General features: G+C 41.7%; 1 protein-coding gene and 1 pseudogene across 1 annotated transcript; both read left to right on the forward strand.

The window, feature by feature from the left end:
* Positions 1 to 4,586: 4,586 nt before the first annotated feature.
* MAGEB18 (MAGE family member B18) lies at positions 4,587 to 6,937 on the forward strand. Its single transcript, XM_003924079.3, has 3 exons — positions 4,587 to 4,711; positions 5,131 to 6,263; positions 6,387 to 6,937. The coding sequence occupies exon 2, from the start codon at positions 5,193 to 5,195 to the stop codon at positions 6,225 to 6,227; it is 1,035 nt and encodes a 344-aa protein (XP_003924128.1). The 5' UTR covers positions 4,587 to 4,711; positions 5,131 to 5,192; the 3' UTR covers positions 6,228 to 6,263; positions 6,387 to 6,937.
* Positions 6,938 to 8,821: 1,884 nt separating this feature from the next.
* LOC101033651 (M-phase inducer phosphatase 2 pseudogene) lies at positions 8,822 to 10,558 on the forward strand (annotated as a pseudogene).
* Positions 10,559 to 10,856: the final 298 nt, after the last annotated feature.

The raw sequence follows: 10,856 nt of genomic DNA on the forward strand, positions 1-10,856 counted from the left end.
TTCTTTTAATTAATTGTGACAACATATTAGCATATTTATTCAAATACATGAATATTTCTGCATTTACCACATTAATGAAAAGAGTCTTCATATAAAGTTCATTGAATAGCCATAAATTGAATAAGTTTGTGAACCCAGAGGGAAGAATGCCACAGTTGTTTTTTAGGTCTACATACATGCAAGCTAAGATAATAACAAAACTCATATCACTTACCATATCCACATTACAATTTATAAAGATAAAAATAAAACTGATTGGCTAGCTATATAGGAACACAACACAAAAACAACATAGAAACCTTCAAAGAAAAGTAGCTTTGAAGAAATCATAGTAAAATTTTCTGTTTTCCAAAAAGATAACTATTTGTAGGCATAAGTTATATGTCATGTGACAAACACTAGGATCTGAACATTATTTATTCCAACATTTCTAACTAATAATCCTTAATAAGAGATTAATTATTCAATCAGTTATGAACCAGATTCATTCTCCAGTAAAATATTTTTATAACTCAAAATTATAAATATATATTAAAAATTTTGGACTAAAGAGTTTTCTGATATCAATTAGACAAAGATTTTCTTTTATTTTTTCCTCTGGGCAGTAAAAAGCCACACCTTATGAATAGCAAATGAAGGTTAATAAAAGCTTCTACCTATAGAACTATTTCAGATAATAATCACAAAAGAAATGATAGAATTAGAGTACTATAATTCTGCAGCCCCTAACAATTGATGAATCAGAGTGATGATCCTGAGTGACTGTATCCTCACCATAAAAAATAAATACATGCTATGTATCTCCTTTTATTTATTTATTTATTTATTTATTTATTTATTTATCATTTTGAGATGGAGTTTCGCTCTTGTTACCCAGGCTGGAGTGCAATGGTGCGGTCTCGGCTCACCGCAACCTCCGCCTCCTGGGTTCAGGCAATTCTCCTGCCTCAGCCTCCTGAGTAGCTGGGATTACAGGCACGCACCACCATGCCCAGCTAATTTTTTGTATTTTTAGTAGAGACAGGGTTTTACCATGTTAACCAGGATGGTCTCGATCTCTCGACCTCGTGATCCACCCGCCTCGGCTTCCCAAAGGGCTGGGATTACAGGCTTGAGCCACCGCACCTGGCCTATTTATTTGTTTATTTTTTCGGAGAGAGTCTTGTTCTATTGCCCAGGCTGGAGTGCAGTGGCACAATCCTGGCTTACTGCAACCTCCACCTCCTAGATTCAAGTGATTCTCCTGCCTCAGCTTCCTGAATAGCTGGGATTATAGGCATGCACCATCACATTCATCTAATTTTTTTATATTTTTGGTAGAGATAGGGTTTTACCATGTTGAACAGGCTGGTCTTGAACTCCTGACCACAAGTGATGCACCCACCTCGGCCTCCAAAAGTGCTGGGATTACAGGCATGAGCCAACATGCTCAGCCACTATGTATCTCCTAATGGAAATATACAGCATCATCTCTGGCGGTCTTGCCCACAGATGAATAAATAAATAAAGCTTAATCTGAACAAGCTTCTGCCTATAACTATAGACCATAGATTACGATGCTGAATGTCAGGTATATTGGGTTATTATTCTATTTTCTGTAATGTTCTATACAATTAATAATTTATATAAATGATTTATTATAAAAGACAGACTTTTAATTGGAAAACAAGTAAAATAAAGCAATTTTAATGAAATCTAAGTCAATAACTAGGTTCATAAATAAGCTTTATTTCAGACAATACAAACAAAGTGTAGTCTAGCCCTGGGCACCTGCAAAATCTTCCAGGATCAAACATGTTTGGAAGTCCATTGTATGAAATGATGAAGGAAAAGTTTATCACTACATTAAATAAACTCTTACAACCATACAAGAAGATGGGAAGCTATGCAACCACTTTAGCAGGCTAGCTGTACTTGATGTAAAAACTAGATTATCATACTCCAAGGAAAGAACACTTGAGCCAAATTTACTCACATAGAGACACATATTCTAAATAAATTTATAGAATATCAAATATAGCAGTGAAAAATAAAGCGATGAAGAAGTAGAGCAATAGGCTGTGTCTAACAAATGCAAAGATCATATCATAGTAGGAAAAATGTGAATTGGAATTCACTATGTTAACAGAGAAAGAGAAAGCATTTGATCACATGCAGCAGTAAAGGAAAGCCACTGGTGATAATGGAACACCAATTCATGGTCATAAACTTTAGTATACTTACATTAGAATGGAATTTCCATATCATAAAGCAAATAGCAATCATGCTATTTGAAATGTGGCCAGCATTCTCAATAGTCCAGAACCAGATGCAGAGGTATGGTACCAATTCTGCTGGTCAAACACGGACTGGATTGCACAGCCATTATACAGGCATGCACATGAATACCAAGATAAAATTTACGAAAAATGAAAAGAAAGAGCTTCTCTAATTAAAGAATCCTCTAATGATCCTCTAATTAAAAATTCTAAAGAAATCAGCTCACAAAATATTCAAACATATAAAGAACATCAGTAAACTTGTGTAAAAAATCACTGTAGTAAAATCAGAAATCTAGCCACAACTAGAAACAAACAACTAATTAGAAAATATAACAATGGGGCAGGGGGTGGGGGATGGAGAGCATCAGGAATATGAATGCTAGCTAATGAATGCTGGACTTAATACCTAGGTGATGGGATGATCTGTGCAGCAAACCATCATGGCACATGTTTACCTATGTGACAAACCTGCACATCCTGCACATGTACCCCAGAACTTAAAAGTTGAAAAAAAGAGAAAATGTAATGGCAATCCCATTAAAAAGTTGGCAAAGGATGTGAACAAACACTTTTCAAAAGAAGATACACATATGGCCAACAGGCATATGAAAAAAAGTGCAACATCACTTATCAAATGCAAATCAAAATCACAAGAGATACCACCTCACAACAAATAACTAATTAGAAAATGTAACAATGTAGAAAATAGAAAGACTATTATCAAAAAGTCAAAAAAATAACAGGTGCTGGAGAAGTTGTGGAGGAAAAGGAATGCTTACACACCATTGGTGGGAGTATGAATTAGTTAAACTATTTTGGAAAGCAGTGTGGTGATTCCTCAAAGAGCTGAAAACAAAGCTACCATTCTACCCAGCAATCCTACGACTGAACATATACCCAAAGGAATATAAATTATTCTATCATAAAGGTACATGCACACATATGTTTATTGCAGTACTAATCAAGACAGCAAATGTATAGAATCAACCTAAATGTCTATCAGAAGTAGACTGGATAACAAAAATGTGGCACATATACATCATGGAATACTATGCAGCCATAAAAAATGTCATACCTTTTCAGAAACATGGATGGAGCTGGAGGCCATTATTCTTAGCAAACTAACATAAGAACAGAAAACCAAATACCACATGTTCTCACTTATAAGTAGGAGCTAAATGATGGGAACATAAGGACACAGAGGGGAACAATAGACACTGGGGACTTTTGGAAGGTGGAGGGTGAGAGAAAGGAGAGGATCAGGAAAAATAACTAATAGGTACTAGACTTAATACCTGGGTGATAATATAATCTGTGTAACGAACCCACATGACATGAGTTTACCTACATAACAAACCTGCACATATACTCTTGTACTTAAAATAAAGGCTTTAAAAAAGAAGCCTCAAGGAATCTTTTAAAAACATTTGTGCTACCTCAAGACTTTGTCAATGAAATTCACTGTGAACTGGATTAGGATCTTATGTGAGGGGCAGAATTAAAACTTTTCAGGAATTCAAAGCTGACTCAGCCAGCGTAGTAGAAATAAAACAAAAGTAATATGCAAAGCCTTAAATTGAAAGTAATGGTTTCAAATAAAAAAGGATCCTAGCTACTCCAGATTTCCTGTGAGAAGTTATTTTCTGGATTCCTTTTAGTGCCTGAATGAAAGAATCTTTGATGTTTCTATCATCCTCATTTTTCTCCTAATGTACCATCCTGAAAATAATCTATTCTAATAAATTTGAGAGGGATTTCAAAATAAGAAAATATAATGAAAAAATACCACCAAAAGATCAGGAACATTCAGAATATACCTAAAAAGAACATTAACAAAAACATACACAGTCTGTCAAAGCAAATACAAAAATTTGCTGATAGAATTCGGTAGATGCCTAAGTAGAGCAATATAATATGTTTATACATGGTGAATACAATATTGTACAGATACTAATTATGTTTATTTACCAATTTAGTACCTTACTTGATGGACTCAAGTCAGCAGAGAAGTGGCCCAGCACCTATAAAAAGTCAAGATTAAGACACCGAGTGATAACTGAGGGCATTACCTACTCAAGAAGAGGGACCCCTGACAGAGCCTCCCCCCTCCTGTCAATCTTAGGAGGCTCCAGGCATAACTGCTGGGCTCAGAATCGACCTTGCTTCCTACTCTGGATTCAGGAAAATGATCCTTTTTCTGAGACTGACTGATTCAGCTTAGCAAAGAGAGAAGTCCCAGGGCCTGCAAAGTCAATGAAAGAAATATATGTAGCCCTTTAAGAACTGCCCCTCCCCTGGAACATAGAACCACCACGCTGGGAGCACAAGGTGGGCGTGGCCAGAAGTGTTTCCGTTGACCTTACTTTCACGTCATCAAGCTGTTACGGGTGACGCCTTGGTCTGAAAGATGTGGCCAGAAAAATAAATATCGGGAACCGCCAGGTATCAAGGTGTGTATTATTGTTACGACCTTTCAGACACACTCTTTTCACAACAGAGGCTGCCTTACAGAAACCCATCCTGCTCTGCTCCGTCCTACCCACACTGTCAATTCTCTGTGTTCCAAAGCACAGCCGTTAGGCCTAACGCCGTTACTTCCTGTTGGGAATCTGTGGGATGGGAAGCCATGGTCTAAAGGGAGGCAGCCTCAAGTCAACAGAGGGAGGACCCAAAGGACTGGTAAGGAATAAAATATTCTGAGTTAGAACTGATGTGACAAACCCCCACAGAACAGAGTCCCACCCCGCTCCTGCCTTAGGGGTTTCTAAAGCAATACCCTCAAGAGAACGAGCAGAGGTGGCCATTCTTGGAGCCAGGGTAGATTCTCTCTACCAAGATTGTGAACACTATCTCATCTTCCATCTTCTAGGGTGACCTCTTCATCAACCCAACTGCCTGCACTATTGTCTGTAGTCCCTGACAAGAGTAATTATGCCTCGAGGTCATAAAAGTAAGCTCCGTGCTCGTGAGAAACGCCGCCAGGCTCATTGTGAGAATCAGGATCTGGGAACTACTCAGGCCACAGTGGCAGAAGGAGAATTGCCCTCCTCTGCCTGTCATCTCGTTGGTGATAGATCCCAGAATTTGCCTGCTACTGAGACACCTAGCATCCCCGAGGCACTTCAGGGAGCCCCATCCACCAGTAATACTATTGTACCTGTTTCATGCACCAGTTCAACTGAAGGTGCCAGCAGCCAAGATGAGAAAAGTCGACATTTCGCAAGTGTGGCTGAAGCCTGGAAAAAAGATCCCTTAAATAGGAAAGTAGTTTTGCTGGTGAATTTCTTGCTTCAGAAGTATCAAAACAAAGAGCCAATTACAAAGGGAGACATGATTAAGTTTGTTATCAAAAAGGACAAGTGTCACTTCAATGAGATCCTCAAGAGAGCTGCTCAGCATATGGAGCTAGCATTTGGTGTTGATTTGAAGGAAGTGGATCCTATCAGGCACTCCTATGCCCTTTTCAGCAAACTAGACCTCAGCTATGATGAAACAACCAGTGATGAAGAAAACATTCCCAAGACTGGTCTACTGATGGTTGCACTCAGTGTGATCTTCATGAATGGCAACCGTGCCCCAGAAGAGGCAATCTGGGAAGTGCTGAAAGTGATGGGTGTATTTCCTGATATGGAGCACTTCATGTATGGGGATCCCAGGAAAGTCATCACCAAAGATCTGGTGCAGCTAAAGTACCTGGAGTGCCAGCAAGTGCCCAACAGTGATCCTCCACGCTATGAATTCCTGTGGGGTCCAAGAGCTCATGCTGAAACTAGCAAGATGAAAGTTCTGAAGTTTTTAGCCAACATGTATGATACCGTCCCTACTGCCTTCCCAACCTGCTATGAAGAGGCTTTGCGAGATGAGGAAGAGAGAGCCCAAGCCAGAGCTGCAGCCAGGGCTCATACTGCTGCCATGGCCAGAGCACGTTCCAGAACCACGTCTAGCAGCTTCTCCCATGCTAAGTGAAAGCTGAGGCTGGTTCTTCACTTTTTGGCCAAAAAGGTCTGTCAATGTTCTAATAGTGGAGGAGCACGGTGGGGCTGGAAGAAAGAAATGTATGTCATCTTTGTGTTCCTATTGTATATTGATAACTAGAGTTTTACTTTTCCTTCTTTTTTTCCCTAGGTTATATTTCAAATGTTGAAGTCTGAAGAAAATTGTTTTATTTGTGGAAGAAAAGAGCAATCAACATTCTAAGTAGAGAATGACCAGGGTGGGTCTGGAGGGAACACAGCATGTATCATTTTGTGTTAATATTCTATAATAATTGGAGTGGTACCTTTCTTTTTGGTGTTATATTTCAAATCCTGTTTCTTTCAGTAGAAGTTATAGATAACTTCAGAATCGAAATCTATTAATTATTTGGGTTACGTGTGTATTGCTATTTAAGAGTGGGAGCTTTATTGTTCTGTAAAACAAATTGGGAAACCTTCTTTCATATTTAATGAGCCAGAACAAGAAAACACAGTAATGGAATAGGTATTTCTTTTAAAAATATGAAATGATTTAGCAGTAAAATTTTGGAGATCAAAACATAGGTGAAAACGAGTAAAACTTTTCAGTTCTTGGTTTTCTTTATCCATTTTAGTCTGTTATATAAAAATAAAAGAGACATGTCTGGATTGGCTTAGCTTACTGAAGAAGGTAAGAAAAAATAAAATGTTTACGAACTAGCATCTATGCTTCCCGACTCATTCATTCCTCCAATATTAATTAAACATCTGTTTTTTTGAAAGTAATTTTGTTAGAAATGGGAATACTAGGATACAAAACACTCACCCCTGCTTAGACTTTTACAATTAATGAACAGTAATAATGTATGGAAGATGGTGAAATACTTCTATGACCTAAATGACAAGATGAGGGAGTAAGGGAGGTAAGGAGTTAGAGAGGGGTTTGGGAAAAGTGCTGGAGTATATCCCGCTGAAAATGATAAGGTGCAAATTCTCTGAAGAAAAGATCTTTTAGACTTTTGGAAACTGTAAGTCCCTCTGTGAGATATAGTTTTAATTTAAGCTGGGTGGTGGGCTAGATGAAGCTGTGGGACTGGAGAGCAGAGACCAGGCACTTGGATGGTATGTTTCATTGTTGAAGGAAAAAACCCTAGAGTGAAAAAACTTCCACTTAAGAGTTACCTTGGTGACATCAATAATCTAGAAGAAAACCTCTTGGGGCAGAAGTGGATAGTGTCCTGTGCTCTTGTTCACATTCAATTGAGCACATAGCACAGTCTAGTTATTTATACACAGCATCTCCAGGGAATTTCTGAGAAATAAAGGTGAAACAGCCTTGAAGTGGGGTGCTGAAAAGCTACTGTATTGACTCCTATGCTCTGAACTGAGAGAGCCTGATCCTAGTATTTAAAAGGACATTTTTTTTGAGACAGGGTTTGGCTCTTTTTTCCAGGCTGGAGTGCAGTGGTGCAATCATGGCTCACTACAGTCTCAACTTCCCAGGCTCAAAGAACCCTCCAACTTTACCCTATCAAGAAGCTGGGACTAGAATCACACACCACCCTACCCAGCTAATTTTTTGTATTTTTTGTAGAGACAGGGTTTCACCATGTTGCCAAGGCTGGCCTTGAACTCCTGACCTCAAGTGATCCACCCACCTCAACCTGCCAAACTACCGGGATTACAGGTGTGAGCCACGGACTCATCTTAAAGGGATATTTTAATTAAGTTATGTTCAGTGTAATTTGGCAAACTCTAAGGGAGAACATATTTGCTGATGAAGAAATGAATGAAAATAAGGATTGTTTCGGTGGAATAGCACCTGGGAGGGAAGTTGTTGGTCCTTGACACAAATTCTAGGACTTTATGTTTCAGTCAACTGGGGAAGACTCCCTATGTGGAAATTAAGTAACTTATATTCAAATGGGGAAATTTTATTTAGTTTTACATGCTAAATACATAGTGGGCTAATTTGATATTAATTGTCCTAGAAGGCTGCATATTTTCCTGAATTAACAAAAAATAAATCTCCTCAGAGGGAAGGGTGATATCATCTGTGGTAAAAATAATATGATAACTACCATTCTTTAAAGATCCAATATTTTCCATAATTCTGCTAAGTGCTTCATATCCATTACATAGATTCCAACAGTGCTACAAGTTAGGGCTTATCAGACATTATTTGCCAAACTTATAATTTTACGCTTACATGGCTGATAGGTGACAGACCTCAGACTAGACCTCTGGTCTAATGTGGCCGGAATTATTCTAGAGCTCACGTTTTTTCACTCCTCCCAATCGGAGGCAGATCTTCTGTCTAATTCACTAGTCTTTTCACAACTGCAAAATCTATTACAATTAAAAATAAAGGACTCCAGGCTTCCCAGGCTGGTGCCTGAGTCCCATGTCCCTCGCTCCCCACCCTCCTGTATCCCTCTTCTCCCTCGCACCCAGCCCAGTGGCTCTTCTTCCCTCTGTCCCTTTCCCCCCACCCTACTTCCCCTGCCACCGCACTCCTGCTGCCTCCCTCAGCCCAGCCGGCTGTGCCAACATTTGCGGTGGCCCTGCACCTGACCCTCCACCCAGTCTTCTGCCTGCCCCACCGTGATGGAGGTGCCCCAGCTGGAGCCTGCACCAAGCTTGGCTTTCAGTCTAGCAGGCGTGCATTGTGACGCCCAGAATCCTGGCCACCTCCTTGGCCTCCTACTGGGATCTCATGGCCTCCTGGGGTCCCTGTGTGCATGGTCCCTTCCTTGCTAGTCACTACCCTCGCCCAGACCATGTACGACCTCACTGAGCTTGGCAGCCAAATGCCGAAGAGTCAGGGAGGGACCTTGCTCTTCTGCAGCCACAGCTGGCTGCTGTGCCTATCCTTGTCTGGATAGGTATCTGACTGGCTGATGTGCCTATCCTTGTCTGGATAGGTATCTGAATCCTCCCTGTCATCTGAATCCTCCGAATCTTCTGATACAGGTCTCTGCATGGATTCCACCAGCCCTATAGACCCCCAGATGATGGAGCAGACATTAAAACAGGTAATCTGGGCAGCCAGCCAGGTCATTCAAAACGAGCAGTTTGCCATCAGATGCTGCCAGTCTATGCCGGTGGGGTGGCTGGGCCACAGCCCCATGCTTCAGAACATCATCAACTCCCAGGTGTCCAATGATAGGAGAAAGAGTAAGGTGGGCAGTGGAGCTGCCAGCAGCTCTCGGGGAGAGAAGGAGAACGATGGATTTGTGTTCAAGATGCCATGGAAGCCCACACATCCCAGCTCTGCCCGTGCTCTGGCAGAGTGGGCCAGCCACAGGGAATCCTTTGGCCAGAAGTCCAGCTCACCCCAGACCAGATGTGTCTCACTCCTGAGCAGAAGATGAAAATGGAGGAACTCAGCCCCCTGGCCCTAGGTTGCTTCTCTCTGACTCCTGCAAAGGGGATATCAAAGAAGATGATGGCTTTGTGAACATCCTAGAGAGTGACTTAAAGGGTGATGATGTAGTACCCCCAGGCATGGAGAGTCTCATTAGCACCCCATTGGTCAGTACCTTGGAAAAGGAAGAGAAGCAGGGTCTTGGCATGTACAGTATGTGCCAGTGGCTCTTCTGCTGTCTGTCCTTGCCCTGCAGTGTGATCTGGCCCATCCTCAAGAGGCTGGAGCAGCCCCAGGACAGGGACACGCCCATGCAGAATAAGCAGAGGTGAAACATGACCCATCTAGAGGAGCTGCAAGAGCCTGAGGAATCTAAAGCCCAAGTCCTTCACTCAAAATCACTGTGTCATGATGAGATCGAGAACCTCCTGGACAGTGACCAGTGAGAGCTGATAGGAGATTACTCTCAGGCCTTCCTCCTACAGACTGTTGATCGAAAGCACCAAGACCTCAAGTACGTCTCACCAGAAATGATGGTGGCCCTGTTGATGGGCAAGTTCAGCAACATCATGGATAAATTTGTGATTGTGGACTGCAGATACCCCTATGAATATGAAGGCGGGCATATCAAGACTGCTGTGAACTTGCTTCTGGAACGCAACATCTAGAGCTTCCTGCTACAGACCCCTATCACACCCTGTAACCTGGGCAAGAGAGTCATTCTCATTTTCCACTGTAAATTCTCACTTGAGTGCAAGCCCCACATGTGCCATTTCATCAGGGAACGAGACCGTGCTGACAATGACTACCCCAGCTTCTACCATCCCAAGATGTATATCCTGAAAGGCAGCTAGGAGTTATTCCCTCAGCATCCAAACTTCTATGACTCCCAGGACCACCGGCCCATGAGCCACAAGGCCTTCAAGGATGAGCTAAAGACATTCCTCCTCAAGATATGCATCTGGCCTGGAGAGTAGGGCTGCTGGGAGCTCTGCCTCTGGCTGCAGGACCAGTGAGGGGCCTGCATCAGTCCTGCTACCTCTGTTGCTTTTGAGGCCTGGAGCCAGCTGCCCTATGGACCTGCCAGGCTGAGGACCTGCTGAAGGTCTCAGGTGCTGACTACGGGAATGATGGTGTGGGTGTTCTGTCTGCCCCAGCTCTGATTCCCATGTCATCCCATCATTTTTCATAACTTGGTGTCCTGCCCCCACCCCAGAAGAGCCCAGTCTGTTGAGTTAGTTAAGTTGAGTTAATGCCAGCTTAAAGGCAGTATTT

The sequence above is a fragment of the Saimiri boliviensis genome, chromosome X (genome assembly GCF_048565385.1).
Source record: "Saimiri boliviensis isolate mSaiBol1 chromosome X, mSaiBol1.pri, whole genome shotgun sequence".
NCBI lineage: Eukaryota > Metazoa > Chordata > Mammalia > Primates > Cebidae > Saimiri > Saimiri boliviensis.

Bases quoted from the DNA above. Each gene is read 5' to 3' on its own strand.
- MAGEB18 (XM_003924079.3), top strand. From the start codon at position 5,193: ATGCCTCGAGGTCATAAAAGTAAGCTCCGTGCTCGTGAGAAACGCCGC.